The following is a 21,423-nucleotide window of genomic DNA, read 5'->3' on the forward strand; positions in this document are numbered from 1 at the left end:
CACTTTTTCTTAATCCTAATTTTAAAAAATCTCAGCGTAGTTATTAAATGGAATATCTTCCTTTTGATGGCTTTATTTTTTTTTTTTTACAGCTGGGTGATATATCACATCAATTAAGACAGAGATAGCTGGAGACATCACATATTCTTTGTGCCTTTCTGCTGTTCCTTACTAATCCAAATCGGATAAAATTCCTGACTCCAACCAACACAGTTATCAAAGGCAATTTTCCTGGGTTAACACTTCTAGGAAATTCCCATATCAATATAGTTAATTATGTTCACTACATAATTCAGCACCTGCCCTAAGAATGTATCTCCTCCACATCAGTCATGGGAAATAAATAGGATAATGTCCAACAAAATTCTATGGTTTGAGGCATTAGTAACAAAATAGTAAGATTTAAAATAAGTGGTCTATAAGAATCTGGTATGGCTAATATTATCTTTCCCAGCTTAGGTTAGTTACCTTCCTTCATGACTGGTAATTCCTTGTTATCATAAATAACTGCTTTTATTTTGAGGGATAAAGTCTAGAATGAAGTCAGACGGTCCTCAGCAGCTTCGCAGTCAAGGAAACAGTATTTAAATAATTCTGACAATCCATAATATGCACATACTGCACCACTCTCAAGTGTAGGTTTGAGAATTGGGTTGTTTTATGTAGTAGTTCATACATAAAACACCCAGAATTACAGAATAACAAAGTACATAGCTTAAAATGTGTTGCAAATGGAAGGTAGGGGCAAAAGTAGGTAATAATTAGGACACAGTTAAATGAAGATTCAATGTTCTTTTTAACATTTTTAAAAAAGACTTAATTATCTTTAGAGCAAGAAACAGATGCTTTCATCAAATTAAATCAGATGATTCCAAAATTAAATCAGATGAAAACCAAAAAGCAATCATAAATAATACGGAGGCTAAACACTCATGACAGACTGTTATGTCAATAAAAATACTTTAGTAAAGCCTGGTAAAATATCAGTGTTTTTTTTTAAATTACAGTGTGTGCTATACTAAGATGTTTTCTATCAGACATCTCTAGTAATGATAAATTAGATTGAACCAAAAAAGGTTTTTCCATATGGTTCAATCTAATATCATAACATTAAAAAAGTTATTGATAAAAAAATTCTAAATTCCAAAGACAAAACCAAAGATATAAAATGCACAGATAGAGAAAAGGAACAAGGAGTTATTTTGGTAACATTTAGGTGATAAGCTGAGAATAAAAATACAAATAAGTGTAAGTTAAATTACAACCAAATGCCTAAAACCAATGTAGTCTATAATTAAAGAAAATAATGAAGATATTAACATCACTGAAGAAACTATGTATTATACAACTCTAAATATTTGATTTTGGTTGAAATTTCAAATTCTAAGTCTAACAGTAATTATCTGCAAGTTATTATATTTCTGAAACTATGGAACAGAGAAAACAAGGAAAACCTTTAATTTATAAGATTTGTCAATTACTCTTTGGAATATATTTTTCAAATACTTGTTGATCTTCTGCTCTGAAAGAAATTCTCTACACTTTATTCCTCAATACAACTTCACGTATAACCACACTGCATATCTGATAAACTTTCAGCAAAAAACCAGCAAGCCATTATTTTTGTGTGTATGTGATATGGTGGTCTTATCTTTCTTCTTCAGAAACTGACCCTTATGCTTACCTTTAAAATATCCATTTAATATAACATCTCACTCTGCAAAATATCACTGGGGAAGGTGGTTATCCACTTAATGGGGAAGGGTGGAGAGCTGCAGCAGCATCATTCACTTACCTTGAAATGGTGCAGGTGAAGACTGAGCCATGTGTATATGCTCCTCATTGATCAAATAAATTGGCTGGTGTTGGGCAATCTCCACACTTGTGCATACATTACTTTCCCCATGAAGAAAGAATGTGAAAGCACAGGACAAATGCTCACTAAAAAAGAAACAATGAGAAGCTCAACTCTTTTATTTTGGTAAAAAGTGAACGCTACATATAGGAACTAGAGATGGGATACAGCTTTATTTTATCAAGCATCCAGCAAAGCTTGCCCCCTAATGATATTGACAGCATAATTTTATAGTTGACTGTGGACAAATAATGTGAAAATAATATGTTGGCAAACTAAATTAAAACTGCCAGATAAATCTGAAAAATTAGTTATGTTATATTGTGAAATTTTGAAAGCGATCGTGCAGAATGCTTTCTGTTTCATTTGCATAAAGTCTCCTATGCCGAAATTAAATTCCTAAGGACAGAAAAAGAATAACATTTTTCTACCTTATCATTTACTAGTATCTGAACTGGCTTTTAACTGATTCGAGGGACAATGACAAAACAGTTTTGCTTATGTTTGGTGTGACATACAATAACATCAAATTTATAAGCTTGCAACATGACAATAAGGTACAGCTGTTGATTTTAAAATAATCATTAAAGACACTGCTGTATGTAAATTCACAACATACAACTGCTAAAGTAATACAAGTGTCTAAATTAGCTGGTAATCTATTATATTTATTTTTGCATTTTCCTTCTGATCGCAAAGTTTTATTAAAGCATTTCACACACCTCCATTTTCCACACAATTAGCTAAAAGTTGACAAAAATTATGTATCCTAGAGAAAAATAATTTCAAAATTACTACAGTGATACATTCTTTCGAAGTTGTTAACTTCGGCCCTAGCCAGCCATAACATCTCCATTTCTCAAGACGGCTCTTAAGAACACATGCCTGATGAATCCAAATCACTGTAGGCCAGGCAATCATCATTGGAAAAATTATTTCCAAGGTGTGCTTCTTTTCAAAAGTTCTTACATTATTAAAGTGTGTGTTAAGTACTACCCTAAAATTAAATTTTAAGTATAAAATTATAAGGCTTTAATGGAAAATTTAAAAATGATAAAATTTCTACTCTATCACACAGTGAAGCATATATATTCTTCTTTGCAACTGTGTTGAGATAACCTAAGAAAATTTTGTGTTTTACTAGAATGTGAAGTTTCATCAATAGGACACACCTAGCATTGGTACTTGGGTATTTAGCACAACACAATAAACTTAAGATAGTAACTAAAATTTTGTAGGAACTTTCAAAAGTTTAACATCCTCTTGATACCAGACTTTTTAAGTTTCAAGTTCACAAAGAAGAAATAATGCATACAGGTATAAAGAAGTGTCAATAGTAAAAATGCACTGTCCTTTATTTATGAAAATGACACTAGAAACATACCATCTTCAACGAACATTACACCTGGCACATAATAAGGTCAAAATATAGGTTTACTGATTCTGGACTGGTTAATTTATTATCTGTAAATTTCAGTGAAGAGGTTTGAGCTGAGTTATCCTATGCATGCCTACTATCATGTAGTAAATAGCATATTTATAAAACAACTGGTTAGTTACAGATATGTTCTCTTTTCCACTGATTCCCAATCGTGCATGAGAACAAATGCAACCAATATTTATCCATCAACTAGTAAATGCAAAGAATGGTGCAAGGAGCCTTTAGTGACACTGAATAAAAACATGGCCCTTGCCCTCAAGAGGTGCATAAGCTAAAAAAGTGACATAAATGCACATCAATAAATTAAAGTCAGGCACAAATACAGAAAAAGAAATAAAAATAAAAACCTATAGGAAGGCTAAGGTGTTCTGATTTGTTCAATATGGAAGATCCAAGTGCTTCAAGAAGAGAAGAACAAATGAAAATAGGGTTTTGGAAGCACACTGAAAAGGTGAGAGTGACGGCATGAGGCAAGCAGCAGATGCAGGTAAGAGCAGGACATCATTTGGAAATTCTAAAGGGAAGAACGGTGTGACATGATGGGAAAGAAGTTGGAAAAAGAGTCAGAGGTCATCCCTTGAGACAACAAAGAGACTTGTATGTGAAAAATAACAGGGAGCCAATTTAAGGTCTGATTTTAAAAAGTCAGCTGAATCTAAAGAATCATGATGAAACTTTAACACAGTATTCACTTGAATTTACTATGTCCCAAAAGACACAGAAGAGAAGCCCAAATGAAAAACGTAGAAATTAAATCGATGACCTATTTTTTATATTGATAACTTTAAAAACAAAATATATTTTTAAACTAAAACAACATAAGAAAAATAACAAGTTACGGTGGAAATATAACAGAGACCCACCGATAACTATATAATTTTTGGTAAATTACTTCACCTTTCGGATCATAACTTCCTCACAGGTAAAATCAGTTGTTGGCACAAATTGCTGGCCCCCCCCACCCCCCGTGATTCGGGAGGTCTGGGGTGTGCCCTATGAATCTGCATTTGTATCAAGTGCCAAAGTGCTGCTGCTGCTACTCCTTGCCCAAGGATGACACTTCGAGAACCTAAATCTCTTTCCAGCTATCCAATTCTATTTTTTTCTAAGATCATGTGAAGCAAGAAGGCAAGGATGACAATACTGACGCTGGAAAGTAGAATTCCCTTTTGACCCAGCAATACCATTTCTAGGACTTTATTACACAGAAAAAACTACTGTACGTTAACTATTACAGCCCTGCTTGTAAAAGTTAAAAACTGAAAACAGTCAAAATGCCCATCAGTAAAGGACCAGTTAACTAAAGTATGATATATCCCTACAAATTAATACTGTGCAACCACTTAAATGAAAATGATCATACTGGTACAGGAAAAACCTCCAACATAAACTCAAAAATATGAAAAAAAAAAAAAAAACCCCCCTCAAAGCAAAAAATAAAAAAAGACATTGTGAATAATATGCTCCCATTTGTTAAAAAAAAGGTGGGGAGGGGTGACCAGGGTAAAATATATGCACACACAATTTGCTTACACTAGCATAAAATTTCTCTGGAAGGATATACTTTTAAAAACCTAATAACCTTGGTTGTCTTTGGGGAATGAAATGGCATGAAGAACAGGGAAGAAAGAGAGAATTCACAATAGTCTTTTATACTCTTTGAATGTGGGGCCATATGTCACGCAGAAAGTAATGGAGGCAAGATCTGAAAGAAGCCCTCCGTCCTTTCCGCGTGCAGTGAGCTTGTTGGCCCAACAAGAGGAAGGCACCAGAGGAATCATGGTGCTTCATCTTGTCATTTCTGGCTCTTAGTTGAAGCCTACTGAGATCATCTTTGATTCTGATTCTGTTATCCAACATACTGGCTATTTGATCAGCAAGCCATCAATATCTTTATCTACGTCATTCCTAAAACTAGCCAAAAAAAAAAAAAAAAAAAAAAAGACTACACCGAGGATTGAATCCTGGTATCATCTTAGCAGATAATTCCCAAGTTACAAATTCACCAGAATGCTGCCACCCATATACTATCCCTTGCCGACAAAGGATACTCACAAAGATTATGTCAAATGTCTTGATAAAATCCAAATATATAACTCATATTTCTCAGATCCACAAACCTGCTTACTAAAAGTAAAATTCAGGTAGTCTGATACAAAAGCCAACCTCCCTCATTTCACAGATGAGAAAATAGAGATAAAAAGTCTGGCTTGTCAATACCATTATTAGAGGCACGACTTGAATTAGACTTAAAATTTAATGTACTTTTCCCTAGCTAGCTCACTATAAAAGGGGATATTAATTATTACCCCTACCGACTTATATTTTTAAATAAGTAAAATGAGATCACATTTGTGAAGAACACTGCAAACAAAGGGCCTTATAAATAATTGCAGATATACTGTTAGATAGCGTTATTATAAAGTTAGGAGGTAAAAGTTAGGAGATAAAAGTTATTACAAGTTCCATACCTGTTCTTATTCTCGTTTATTGCCCACTTTTATCTGAACCTTAAATCACTCAAATCTATCTATTTCATGTACTCTCATCATTTGAAAATTGAAAAGGGATTTAGAGATGATCAAGCTCAACTCCTTTCTAATTCAGGGGGAAGGCAGCTCTGTACCCAAAGTTACACACGTAGTTTAGAACAGGGGTCCCCAACTCCCGGGCCATGAACCAGTAGTGGTCAGTGACCTGTTAGCAACCGGGCTGCACAGCAGGAGGTGAGCAGCGGCAAGTGAGCGAAGCTTCATCTGTATCTGCAGTCGCTGCTCAGCACTAGCATCATCGCCTCAGCTCCCCCCTCAGATCATCAAGCATTAGATTCTCATAGGAGCACCGGTCCCTGGTGCCAAAATGGTTGGAGACCATTGGTTTAGAACTCAGTTAGAATAAAAATTCAGATTCCTATTCTTAGCATAGTGTTCATAGTACATTCATAATGTGCTACCTTAGATTGATGCTACATTCACATATTAAAATTAACCAGCCCCTGCATCATTTCTATTAACCCCCTACTGCTATAGACCAGAAGGTACTATCAAATGAATACACAGAATCAAAAACATTGTAATTTCACCCAAACTAAAATTGGAGCCTCACCCCATCTATTCTTTTAGGGTACTCCACTTAACAAGTTATTCCAAGCCTTCTCAACTCCCATTTATTCTCCACTTTTTACTTAGTAAATCAGGTCTGATTCAGGTAATTCTTTCTTTAACCTCTTTTTCACTTACACATGTCTGCAGTTACCCTTGCCTCACCCTTCCCGAGTCTTTGAAGATGACATATTTCCTTTTCTCTATAGAGGTAGCCCCCTACTCATTCTCTCTCACTCATGAATAGTCTTTATTTCTACCTCTGTATGTGCTACAGGTTCTGCAACTGAAATACCTACTCTGGACCATAATACCCCTTTAGGGCTAGTGTCATATCTTTCTCCCTGTACTGACTAATATCGAATAATCAGCATGTAAGTAAAACGGTTAGTACATATAATACTAATATTACTAAATTATCTACAAATAACTTTTGTGTTATAAAAGAAATAAATAAGGTACTAAGATAGAAAATAATGGAGGGTGCTATTTTAGAAAGAGATGGGTCAGAGAAAAACAGAAAAAAAGGAGGGAGCATTTAAACAGAGGCTTGAATCTTAAGAAGAAAATGATAAAGACATTCAAAGAAAAGGATATTATATGTGCAAAGGTACTGAGTTAGAGAGAGTTTGTCATCATAAAGGAAAATTTTAAAAAGAGGCATTGCAGCTATATCATTGTGAAAATAAAATAACAGGTACAAAATGATATGCCAGGTAAACCCAAATAAAAATAAAGCTGGTATAGAAATAAAAAAAACAATAAAATATTTTTAAAACATAGATTCATCATTACATTATAATAAATAGAGGAATTCAACAAGAAATTTAAACATTCTTGAACAAGTATGTACACAGCCATATGGTACGCAATATAACTTAGAAATATATTTTTAAATTTGACAGAAATACAAAGAGAAACTGACAAATCTGCAGTTAATTAAGATTTTAACATACTTTTTTCAGTATTTAAAGGAATAAGCCAATTATTAAGAACACACACACACAAAAACTAAAATGACATAAACTTGAATATATATGTTGGCTTTCCAGAAATAAACAATCTATTCTCTTTCCAAGAACACATGGAAAAATGTGCAAAAATGGAATGAGTACTAAGACACAAGACAAGTCCTAACTAAATATCAAAGAATTGATATCACACATAGACTATATATTCTCTAATCACAGTGCAATTTAGTTAAAAATCAACATGTTCTTTTTTAAAGGTTAAAAGAAAATCCCTTTGGAAACTTTAACATGCATTCCCTATATAAATCATGGGTTTCAGAGGAAATCACAAAATATTTAAAATGGAATAACAACAAAAGTAATATATGTCACAATCTGGGGAAAACAGCACTTAGAGAATAAATTTTATCTTTATATACCTAAAAGAAAATCTTAAATGAGATAAGTATTCAAATCAAAAGTTGGGAGGAAAAAAACAAAAAAGAGTAAACTCAATGAAAACAGAAAGGTAATAATGACAAAAACACATTAATAAAGTAGAAAAAAAAGAAAAGCAATGGAAAGGATTAACAAAATCAATACTTGTTTTGCAAGCACACTAAAAAGAAGACAAACCACTAAGATGACTGGTTTGAGGAAGGGAAGATGCCAGTGCAAGGAGGGAGGGGGCATAAACAAACAATCCCGGGAACCAAAAAGAGGAAGTAACCACAGATAAAGTAGGAATGTTTTAATGATAAAAATGCTATTACTAACTTTATGCCAGAAAGTCTGAAACACATGAAATAATTTTCTATAAAAATAGAAGATTTAAAAAATGTTTTGAAAATAATTAAGAAATGCACCCACCCACCTCAATGCCAACTTAGAAGGTTTTACAAAACTTTCAATAATCAATCTCTCTATTCAAATTGTTTCAACAAACAATAAACAAGAGAAAGCCTCCCAAGTCTTTTCATTATGCTTGTACAACGTTGACAGCAAAACTGGATGTGGTTATTACAAAAAAAGTCATCGCCTAAAAATTTTACTCATGAACACTAATTCCAAGATATTAAATAATAGTAACAACACTGTCCTAGATATCCAAGTCAATGCAATAGACAAGAAAAGTAAAAAAGGTATAAAAACTGGAAAGGAAGAGGTAACTATTTGCAGATGACAGAAATCTCTTAGATTTTCTATGCAGACAATTAGGTAGACTAATGGAAGTAATAAGAGAGAACAAGAGTTAGTAAGGTTGGCAGATACAAGATCAACAACAGCTGTGTTTCAACATGCCCTTTAGAAAATACCGTGGGAAAAAATACACCATTAGTACTAGCAATGAAAACTAAAAGGTACCTAGAAAATAAATTAATAAAAAACATGTAAGGCTTCTATGGAAAAATTTACAAAACAGTTGGTTTGAAGAATACTAAAGATATCAACTCTTTTAAAAGATGTAGCATATTCCTGGATGATATTGATATCATAAAGATTATAATTCTCCCCAAATTATCTTTAAATTCAATTCAATCCCAACAATATCCAATAAGTGTTTTGACAAGCTGATGCCAAAATTTATATAGAACAGAAGAACTAAGAGTCAAGAATGGCCAATATAATTTTGAAAAAGAATGAAGCAAGAGACTTAACCTTCCAGTATCAAGACTGATTATTAAACCACAGTAATTACAACAGGGTGGTAATGAAGCGAGGACAGAGGCAAATGAAACAGATCAGACAACTCAGAAACTAATCCTCCAATGCCTTCCCATCTTACAAAGTATAGTAAAAAATGCAGCAAATCCCAACATCCAGCCCCAGTTACCTTTGTGACCAAATTACCTATTGCTCTCTCCCCGTCCCTTTCTCCATTCCAGCCCAATAAGCCTTCTTGCTATTCTCCAAACAAACCAATCACAATTCTTCCTCTGAGCCACTGAACTTACCGTTCCCTCTGTCTGGAACTCTCTTCCTCCTAGATATCAACAGGGTTCTCGCCTCACTTCCTACAAGTTTGTTTAAATGCCACCTCCTCAGCAAGGTTTATCCTCATCAAGTTACAGCCCCCAATAACTCTCTTCGCTCTCCCCCACATAGCATTCATCACTTTCTAATATCATCTCTGGATACCAACCACAGGCGCTAGGGATCTAAAAACAGTTTGTAAATTGTAAGGCGATCTATATTATGTTCTTTCTGTAAATACTGGGAAAGAAATGAGACAGATGGGGGCAGGGGGGAGGAGAAAAGAGAAAAAAGAATGAAAGAAGAGAGATGGGGAGAGTGAGAGGTAGGGAGAAAGAGAAAAGAAGAGGGAGAAAAAGAAGAGGGGAGGGGGGAGAGGAAGAGGGAGAGGGTATGATGAGGTAGGAGGAGAAGTTTTTGGAGTCTTTATGTGACAGTGTGTTTGTTATGTAACTTTGTCTCAGAGATTTGAGTTTTCCTTTTAAAAATTACATTCAAGAATATAATTATAGTATTAGAAAACATGCACATTAAGGATTTTATAGGGGTTTGTTCTATAGCTTTAGCAATTGACACTTGTTTTTAAAAAAAATCAATACATGAATAAAAGTAAAATAAATGCTAGAATACTTTATGACTAATAAACAACTGGGCTTATATTAAATCTAGAAGTTATTTGCAAGAATGTAATTTTAAGTGATCTATACAAACACTATTGATAAGGAATTATTAGAGCAATTTATTAAACTATTTTCAAAACATGAAATTAATTCTTACTTCAAGTATATAATGACTTAAAGAGGCTTATTCAAGTTTAAAATCATTTTAAGTTTCCCATCCCCCTTTCCTTCTCCCCAGCTTCTCCTCCCTTCTTTTCGCCTTCTCCTGCTCTCCCTCCTCTCTCCTCTCTCCCCACACATACCCCCTCTGGATGCTTTATTACATTTCACCTATGCTGCAAGTATATCTCAAAATATTTCACCAGATGTTTCTAACTCTATTCCAAGCTTCAAAGACCTATTACTTTCAGAAATGAACTAAGAAAAAAACCATCAAAATATTTTGTTTCAAAGTAACCCGTGGGTAAAGATGGCAATGTCAGTTTGTGAGCAGTCAAAGCAACGGACTCCGACCTCACCATCTGGGAGCTTCCCTAGACATCGGGGTTTTAGACAACAGATTTGTATTTTCTCTAAACTAGGAATCATCATCACACGCACACACACGCACACACACATGCACACAGACTGTGTCAGAGAAAGCTCTTCTAACGCTTAAGTGCTGAATAGCTAAACATAACAAACTCATTACCTCCTGGTAATCAGTGCAAGAAGAATGTTAAAAAGGAAATGCTCAATATTAGCACCAGGGCACACTCACTCTGCGAACCACTCCTCTAGCTTCATCTGACCAGCCTTTTTCAAGACTGGACCCTCATTACTACGTATGCCATGCTGTTTCATATGACTACATTTGTGTTTCTGCTGTTCTTTTGTCCAGAATAAACTAGCTCTATCCTCCATCTGACTCCTATTCATCTTTCCAAGAAATCATCTTTAAAGTCCCAGAATAAGCTGAATGTTCCCATACTTCTGTATGTATAACTCAGTCAAAGCACTTCAGTGTTCACACATTTTATGTCTAGTCCATCTGACAAAATTTTGTGAGAACAGAAATTACGTCCTATCATTTAGGATCCCGCTACTTAGCACGGTGCTTGGTATGAGTTGATGCTGCATTAATACTTAATGAGTTTGTGATATAAAGCCTTATATCTTTCCTCTAAAATTTTCTAGCATTTTACTAGAAGACTCAGAAATAAGCCTGGAATCCTGAGTCATCAGACAGGGCAAAACGCAAGTGTAAAACTGTGATATTCCAGCCAGGATTATATTAGGGGATACCTACTTCTTGGTCTTGAATATTTCTGATGATCCTGCTAACTGTTCTTCTGCAGGGAGCCTGTTTGGAGCATATCACTTACCTTACAGCTATGGGATATAATATAGTGTGACTCTCTTTGGACCCAAAATAGTTTATATTCTCTGAACGAGGAAGGAGACTAGCACAGAATAAGTAACAGACATATAGATCAGCAGGGTTTCTCTTCAGTAAATGTCATTAAGGAATTCTGTTCTTTTATCCTATTATCCACCCTAAGTAGTATGGCCAAATCAATCCTCCTAAAACACATTGGTAATCAAAATCTATACTGCTCAGTCCCATGTCATAGTCCCCCACTGCCCAGAGGAAAAATCTAAAGCTCTCCGCATATCAGTCCAGGCCTTCTGTACTCTGATGCAACTCTCTTTTACGTCCCTGTACAAACCCTCAGAAATAGCCAGTTTGGCATGGTTAATACTTCATGCGTATCCCATCTACATTCCTGCCACTCCACACACTCTTCCACTCCCTCATTCTCCTCAAATCCCATCTTCCAAAGTCCAACACCACTTCTACTTTCTCCATAGAGCTTTCTTTCTCTTTCTGAAGAGACCAGTTTCTTCTCTATCAAGAGTACTCACTTCTTGTTTGGCACCTAGACTATCCGAAGAACTCATCTAATCAACAAACATTTAATAAGCACAACTATCTATCTTGTGCCAGACACTCTGCTAGATTAGGGATACGGAAATAGACAAGATCAGAATCAGCCCTTGAGTATTTTACAGTTTTCAAGCAAAGTACCTAAAAACTTTAAAAAAAAAAAAATACTAATATGAAACTATACTCACTGGTATGTATAGCAAGAGCCCAAAGAATTTAAAGGGGATAGAAATATGAAGCTGGAGAAATTCTGGTAGGATACTCTCAAAGTTTTTATATTTCAATATTAAATCATTTTTAAAAATCATATTATAATATTTTATACTGGTTTATACCCTGTGCCATATTAAAGAATTATCAGTTTATATTAGGAATACATGAACTCATGAGAATGAGGGGAGGTCTAATAAAAAAAAAATTTATACTGGTTTATACCCTGTGCCATATTAAAGAATTATCAGTTTATATTATGAAGAATACAACTCATGAGAATGAGGGGAGGTCTAATAAAAAAAAAAAGTTTTCCTATTATTTTTAAAAAATATATTCCATCTTGTTGTCATAACTGACTAAAATTCTATATTCTCAGTGGTCCAATATATAAAACTAAAATTATATCCCAATAAGGAAAGAAATGTGGTTTCAGTCCATCTTTCCAAAGTCATCTCTCATTACATTAGTTCATGTTTCATGCTTATGTCACCCAATTTGTTTCCTTCATAATGCTTGTCATAATTAACAATTATTTATTTTGATGGTCTCCCCCACCATAATGTCAGCTCCCTAAGACAAAGAACTTTATCTGTCCCACTGTCTTCTACATCCTCAGTACCTAGCACAGCTCATGACACACAACACTAAATAGTCATAATGAATGAATGCAGTTTTAGTCATAACCAAAGATTAAATTATTCCTCTTTAGACAGTTCCATCCCAAGAAGAACAAGAACAGATGATGTGCGCAGTGAATATTTTTACAGTGGGAAGAAGTTTAATTATTAATAGGAGGTAGTATGTGATTTCCGGTGATAGAAAAAGGGGCAATTTTTAAAACTGTTTACTTAGTAAACACAAGGGGCTGGTGTAGGTTGCACCTGTGTAGCCAAGAAAGCACTTGCATAAATGCGACACAGGAACAACTAGTATTCCAAATCACTGTATTCTCTTACAATATTCTAAATCTTAAAAAATAATTACTTTTTTACTTCTTACACTGAGTTTTCAGAATGCAATGTGCTTTCAAAATACACTATGAATATTAATAAACTCCTGTTCTTTTCATGGTGTAAGATTGTTGTGATAACAGATTCATAATGCAGAATACATTTAGATAAATTTATCTAAATGCTTTCTGTGTTATGAACTTATCTTAAAATTTTCCTAGTTGTCATGAACCAAATATCTTGCCAGAAGTAATTTGTCTCATTCTATAGATCCTCGTTTGGGAATATTTTGCTAACGTTACTTTATCATTTCCTTTCCTTAAAACTACACCACTTACTTTGGCAGTATTCACAGACTCTGCTGAGATCCTTTGCTCACCAGCATACTGACCTTTTTCTTATTGAACGGGCCTTAATTTTCACCTTCTTTTTAAAAGAGGATGGCATAATAATATTCAAATAACACAACTTGATTAAATTATTTTATAAAGCTCTAAGATGCTTTCACTACTTCATATATCTTCCCTTTAAATTATAAGTTAAACCTGATTAAAAAGGCAATGAAAATGTCCAGGAAAGTTAATGGCACATTTTTAAAAAATGACACTACTTATAACTGTTAAATTACCATCACAGTTCTATGAATAACCACCCTTCAAAGAAAAAAAAAGTTGCCAATTACATAGTTACAATACAAAATTGCCTTAGTGATCAACTTTCCTTCACATATATATACATGTTACATACACATATACATATAGATGAAAAATTAAATTAGCAAACTCTACGACTGCTCCTTTCTACCCTTCCATCCTCAAAGCTAAGTTGTTCCCTGGCAGTAAATCTGGCACTGGGGCAATGCACTAATTCTTCTGGATCACAAGGGTACCATTCCCGGCACTGCAGTGGTAACAGAGCAGCAGCACATCTTGCATTAATGCAGAAACAGTGCCCTAGTGGCCTAAAGGACTTATTAATACTACTCCCCGGGTACCTCACTCACTAGAAATAAGTGACAGTGTGAAGGCTCTGACTCAGTATTCCTTGATCCAAAGGCTAGAAGAGTTTGAGGGTTCCCATCCTGATGGTACAAATGACATAAGATAATTTTCAAGATGCCAAAATAGACATAAGAGCTGCTCTGGTCAGTGAAGTGTGTTTGAAAGTCAGAAGCCAACATACACAAAATTTGAGGAGGCTTATGAAAGTCATCTTATTAAAATCTCTCTCGAGGTTACTAAACTATGCCAGATTATTTAGTCACAGTCTCTGGACAGTCCTTTGAAAATTCAATGGGAGTGTGCCTGGCAGAGAATACAGATTAAAGTGACATTTATATTAGATAAGTCATAACCACCAAAGTACTTTTACTGGTCACCTTAAGACATGCTTGGATTCCTTTTCTTTCTTTTTTCTTTTTTTTTCTTTTTAAGAATAAAACGAAACCTTTCATCTTTTGGGGGTTGCTTTAAAAGACTATAACAAAGTGGGGTAGAGTAATGGAGGGAGGGGGCAATGGAGGAACACAAATTTTCCTATCACTTTTCTCATTAAATACTACGAAGGCACTACATACTGCTAAGAACAAAAAAGAATCAACTGACACAAATAGCTAAGACTTTATATATCCTTTTGCCTCTCTGCCTAAGAGCATAAACTAGCCCTTCTCCATTGCATCTTACCGCTCAACTGAAATGCTGTGTCTTCCCAAATTACAAAATGTATTTGTATAGTACATCTTAAAATCATGAATATTTATATTCTACACAAGCACCCACCACTATGACAGACTCCTGAGGGGGACACCCATGGCAGACATGGTAGAGCTCTTGCCAGCTTAAAAGAAATGTAGGGACAGACCTCTAACATCTGCCGAGATTCCCATACCCAGCTCGAGAAAGGGGGTGGTGGGGGAATGACCTGCCAAAAAAGCATAAAGCGGATGGGAATTCCAACATGCTGCCATTTGTCAGGTGAACAACGGCAAGTAGGACTTCACCTACATGGTCAAACTAACAATGGCAAAACAAGGAAATCTGTTAAATACTGGTGCTGTTTGTAGCATTTGCTTTCATAGAGTGTTATTTCTGCACGCTCCGCTACTGTGCTTTCCATCACGAACAAGTATCAAACCCTTATTATTTTTTCCAGTCTCATGATGTTTATTATATGTAAACTTCTGTAAATACTTCTAGAATGAGATGAGACAGGAGAAAGATAGGAGGATCCATACTTAGATTTTCTTATCTCTCATACTCCAATTCTATTTAAGGAACTGATAGTGTTATAGTGTTATGTTGTAAAATATATTTAATGGAAGCTGATATATAAATTAAATAGTACAACATCATACAATTATTTTGTCCCTACTCACAGTAATGGTTCTGGTAATATTTTAAAAAGACACTGCCTACAGTAAACAAGCAGGAAAAAAGCCTACCTTTATATATAGCTCTATTTAAGATCTAGCAGCTGACACTCAGTGTGGCTTGGCAAGTTCTTTAAAGGCTTTCTACCATTTGGCATTAGCCTATCAGAGAGCAAGCCTTTTATATTGGGCACTGTTGCAAAATGTTTCACTCACCAGTACTCAAAGGAGGTCACAGTTTTCCCAGCAAAAGGAAAATAAAATTGGAGCTGACACTTAATTGGTAGAATGCTGTTATCAGCAAGTATTTATCTTCCATACTCTTCCCATGCCACAAGCCTACACCAGGAGCTAGGTTTTCCTTCTCTTTAAACAAAACACAGTGCAGCCTTTAAACATCAACATGGCTTGTGATCTTACCTCCCTTATTCCTAACATGAAACAAAACCTATGGCTAAAAACCACAGAAAAACAAACATATGATGCTTCTATACTTTTCATTCTATACTTCTTAAAATTATGAACTTAAAGCTAGCTATGTTTTGCAATATGTTATATAAACTCTTAAGAGAACTGACTTTGATTCTTAAAAGCAATTTCTGCTGATGAGATAAAATTCAACTGGGAGGATATAAAAGAAAAAGGAGATATTGGAACTAACAGAAGGTCATTAGATGCTATAAATCTGAAGAATATTCACTATAGAGATGGCATTAGCATCTCATTAAATGGACAAAAAGAAAACACAAGGTCCTCAGGTGATGCAGCACTGAAAAAGTTGGTGTGTACCCAAGATACTCACTTTTCGAACTATTCTAATGCATTAGGTAGCTATGTAGATATTATTTGAAGACAATCACATACGATCAGCATATGGTCACTATTAAAAAATATGAATGCTTAAAATTATGGATGTTCAATTTTTTTTCAAGAGCACCAATTTGCAAAAAGTTTAGAGACTAAAAGATTCTGACATAGACTATCCTTTCATTATGTGAATCAGTAGCTTAGGCAACCTTCAGTTCATTTGTTCATTTAAGAAACACGCAAGCACTGTGCTAAACGCCAGATGTATCACAGTGAAGAAGACCCACAAAGTCCTGATTGTCACAGAGCTTACATTCTGCTGGGGAAATCAGACACTTTAAAAGTTTTCTAAAAGATAATTTCGGGGCGGGGGGCGGTGGGTAGGGGGGGCGAAAGCTATGAAGAAAACAAGATGATATGTTTGAGAGTAGCAATGAAGGGGAGCGGGGCAAAGAGATGACACGTTAGAAGTCAGGCAGTGATGGGTGGGGAAGAAGGGAAAAGGAGAAGTCAGCCCCACTCTGTGAGATGTAAGAAAGGGTTCAGGCAGAGAGAACATACAAAGGCCAGACATATATAGGAATAAGCTTAATGTGCTTGGGAAACAGAATGGCCACTATGTCTGAAGCTTATAAACAGGAAGAGGACAGGTACAAAATGAAGTCAAAGAGGTGGGAGGGGGTTAGATCATGCAAGCATCCCAACAATGGGATGGGGCCTGAATTTTATTTCAAACACACTGAAAGCCCTGTAGGATCATAAGCAAAAGAATTACCATGGTCTCATTTATATTTTGAAAGGATTACCTTACTCTATTCATTGTGAAGGAGTTAAGCAAGGAGAACAGCTGGGAGGGCATTTTGGCGGCCCAAGTAAGAAAAGGGCATGGCTTAGAGTAGGCTGGTAGCAGTGGAGATGAAGGGGGCATGGATTCGAGATGTATTTTAAGATTAGAGCTGACCAGACATGTAAGCACAGATGCCATGAAGGAAGGTGGACGTACAGATAAGGAAAGAGGTGTGGGTGAGATATTTAGGAGATGTCCCTGTCCCAGAGCTTGGAGAGGGTACGTAAAGCCAAGGGGACAAGTGGGAGCACCGAGGCCTGGGTCCGAGAAACTCTAGATATAGAAGAGATGATACAATTCAACCTTTGTTTTGACATTTTCAAGTTCTTTTAAGGGGCCAAGGGGCAGGTGAAGGTAGGGGGTAAAGATGATACTGTGTTTTCATTAAGCCAATATGTGAAGCATATCTTTTAATGATATTCCTCCCAACAACAGGTAAAGAGAAAAAAGGAAATAGTGAGTTTCTCTTCCTTAATCTTTGTTTTCAAGCCTACTTGCCCCTTCCCGCCTCCAACTTCTCTCTCCACCTCTCTCTTCCATGCGGAGTTTAATGAATTTAATTCAATCAAACGAACCCATTCATATTTTCTCCTTTCAAAACTACCTTTTCAGTAAGTAGGATTCACTAAGTTTAGTAACAAAATTTACTGAAAACAAATGAAGTGATAAAATATGATTATCATCTGAATAAATACTAGTTTTTCTCATTAGCAATCACACCTATGGATCTGATTAATATCACAATCTGAAGTAGCAATCACACGTCTGTTTTACATTAAATTCAGAGATTTCCACTTAAAACAATTTTCCTCTCCCATAATGCTAATAATGGTGGGGTCACTGCTTTTCTCTGGATCAGGCTGGGTCATTTACTCAAGAACAAGAAGTCCCATCAGATCTACTACTTGCTCAATGAATGACTCTGACAAAGTCTTATTTACTAATTTTTAACATTTGTCAGGACTGGAAACTACCCAAATTCTCACCAGAAGTAGAATGGATAAATAAAGTGAGGTATAGTCACACGCTAGGATATTACACAGCAACCAGGATAAATGATCTACAACTCCACACAACAACCTGAATGGCTACCACAGTGTTGCATAAGGAAAGACAGAAACAAAAGAATTCATACTGTATGATTATATTTATATAAAATGCAAAACCAAATTAAACTAAGCTGTTAGAACTCAGAATAGTACTTACGCTTGGGAGAGGAGGGGCAGTGACTTAAAATAAGAATGAGGGAGGTTTTTAAGGTACTATAAATTTCTATTTCTTAATCTGAGTGTAGATTACATAAATGTGCTCAATTTGGGAAAATTCATTGAGCCATATATGCTTTTATGTACTTTTTGGACTGTATATTATACATCAAAGAAAATTATGTAAACATGCAAACTGAAATACAGCAAAATGTTAACATTTTTAGATTATAAAAATCTGGGATTAAATCTGAGTTGTAAAAGCATGAGTACCTGTTATTTGTAATAAACAGAATAATGGTTTCCCAAAGATGCCCATGTCTTAATCCCCAGAACCTGGGAATATGTTATTCGACTTAGTTATGGCGGAATTAGGTTGTAGCTGGATTAAGGCTACTAATCAACTGACCTTAATATAGGGATTATTTTTATAATGGATTATCCAGTGGGCCCAAGATTAAAAGAGTCTTTAAATGCGGAAGAGGAGGCAGAAGAGTCAGTGTCAGAGCAATACAATGTGAGACTCAACTGGCCATTGCTGGCTTTGAAAACAGAAGGGGTCTGCAAGCCAAGGAATGTGGGCAGCCTCCAGAAGCTGGAAAAGGCAAAGAATCAGAGTCTGCCCTAGAGTATCCACAAAGAAATGCAACCCTGCCAACATCTTGATCTTAGCGTGGTAAGGCCTGTTTCAGACTTCTGATTTCCAGAACTGCAAGATAATAAATTTGTAACATAATAAATCACCAACGACTTTGTGGTGATTTGTTATAGCAGCAATAGAAAACTAATACATCACCCTCTTGCATTTATATTTGGAATATTATATAATTTACACAAAATACATATTTTAAACAATACATATACTTTAAAGAAATACATAATAGAAATGTTAAAACACTAAAAGTAGCCTGTTTACAAGTGTTAATATAAGGTACCATTTCCCCTACATTTATGGAGGTTATCTTTAAGTCACCCATTCAATAATCAAAGCACCCATTCATTACTTCTTATATCCATTTATTCAATAATTATTTTCCATTTCCATCAACATACACTCAAGTTAGTTCTCAAATCCATTCACTGCACTGAATTAGGGCAGTTATTTTAACAAAATCAATCTCTCAATTTCCCTGGGGGAAAAAAAAAAGCCTAATGAATTTTCATGTTATCCTTTACTTCCTGAATTTAGTGAAAGAAATATTGAGTTTTTTTAAAAAGGGGTGTAAGATCATTCTGTCCTGATTCAATAATATTTAAAAGCAATTAGTTAATATTTAAAAACAATGAGGAAAAAAAATCAATTTGGGAAGATAAGCGAACTGCCATATAACTTCTAACTTATAATTTGACCTGATGAAAATCAAGCCATTCCAAGATCAAGGAAGAGTTAAAATGGAATCCTGCAAAGAATCTGCAAACTGGAATTTCTAAAATCAAATTTTTAAGGAAGCCTATAGTAAATGAACTACACATACTTAATGAGATACCTGAATAAACATTTACTGTAACTATCGTTTCAAGATAGCCCCACTTTTTTTTTTAACGAAAGCTAAATGCTATTACTTTAAACAGCTAGAAAGACTACACCCATGAGAAAGTATCAAGAAGACAAAGAATATGACATCATGTGACTTTTTATTATTATTAAATTTTAATCAACTGCTTAAATAAAACAACGTCTAGCTGGTATAAATTTTTCAAAAAATGCAGATGGAGTTAGCCTAAAATTCAACTATAGCTGGTGTAAGTTTAGAGCTTTCTAAAGAACAACTGGAGAGTGTTTTAACTAATAGGAAGCATTTAAATGTGATTGGCAAAAGAAGCTGCAGCAATCATAAGATGCAACAATAGAACCAGATGTAGAATACACAGAACATCAGTGTTGGGAAGCGGATGGTTAAATGGAATGCCCATGGGAGGCTGCTTTCCAAATTAGACGAGCCTACCTCCCTTAAAAAGTACAGGCCTAGAGAGGAGCCACTGCTACTTGCCCTGTACATCAGATAGACTGGGGCGGAAAATGTTAAAACGCACCAGTTAAGAACAAGGGAGCTAGCTACTATTCTGCTCCAGCTCTATGCTTGTCAGAGAGTGCTTAGAGTGTTCAGTTTAACAGCGGAGCCACACTTAAAAAAGGATATTAAGCAAACTGGAACACATTCAAGAGAAGAGCAAAAGAACTTAAAAACCACTCAACATGACAATTGAAGTGTAGACAGTTAACCATTAGACGAGACAATTTAGGGAAGAGACAAACAATCTTTCGTGCACAAGTTACACTCAAGAACACCAAGCCATGAAACCTATTTTGCTCAGCATGGTATTTTTACAATCATTGTTGGAATAGCACACACTATCCTCAACTGTGGCAAATACCAATTGTACACACTGATCAATATGTAACAACATACTGGTTAACATTTCATGATACACCAGAGCCATGTACACCGGTCAAGCGCCACTGACATATATACCACAGAAAAATAGATTTCAATTCGAAATAAAGACTTTCTAACCAGGTTGTTTAAAGAAAAAAAATGGGCTTACAAAAAAGGTAATTTATTTGCTATCCCTAAAGGTATGGTGGAGAAAACTCAAGTGTATTAAGGAGCAAGGGACAGGATGGCTTTTAAAGGTGCCTTTGATTCTGAGATTCTAATGATCCTATATCTTAGATAAACTGTGCCTCTTTTAAAATAACTCATAGAGAATGATTACTCAGAAACAGACAGAATACTGAAAGACAAAGCACATCAAATTATAAGGGAAAGACATATCGAGACAGAGTAAAAAGTGTCTTGAAGACACCATTCTGAAACTTGAAATGTATATTGCCAGTAAAGCCACACATACATGAACCCTAAATCAGTCCACTGAGCCAAACTTTTCTGTTCTCCCTTTATTACCAAGATTACTATCTGAAAGCAGAACTTATATAAATATCTATTCATAAAAGCAGCAATATAACAGAGGTGAATAAACATGAATTTATTCTCTCTGGAAAGGAGACAAGGCTGATAGCCTTCAAGAGAATCATCTTGTCAGACTGAAGTATCAGTCTGTGAGTTGGAATGAGAAAAGTCAATATTGTTGGAATAGAAATAGTTATAAAAGAAGAAAATTTTCCCTGGGTATGGTACCACTATATACACTATATACTCTCAA

The 21,423-nt window shown here is 35.1% G+C and overlaps 1 protein-coding gene across 1 annotated transcript in view; it reads right to left on the reverse strand.

Moving 5' to 3' along the window:
• MED13L (mediator complex subunit 13 like) overlaps positions 1–21,423 on the reverse strand; it is a 232,608-nt gene that overhangs the window by 55,559 nt on the left and 155,626 nt on the right. The window contains exon 4 of the mRNA XM_006908585.3: positions 1,796–1,941. Within this exon, the coding sequence (XP_006908647.1) occupies positions 1,796–1,941 (146 nt within the window). The remainder of the gene's footprint in view (positions 1–1,795; positions 1,942–21,423) is intronic.

This window comes from Pteropus alecto, unplaced genomic scaffold (assembly GCF_000325575.1).
Source record: "Pteropus alecto unplaced genomic scaffold, ASM32557v1 scaffold113, whole genome shotgun sequence".
NCBI lineage: Eukaryota > Metazoa > Chordata > Mammalia > Chiroptera > Pteropodidae > Pteropus > Pteropus alecto.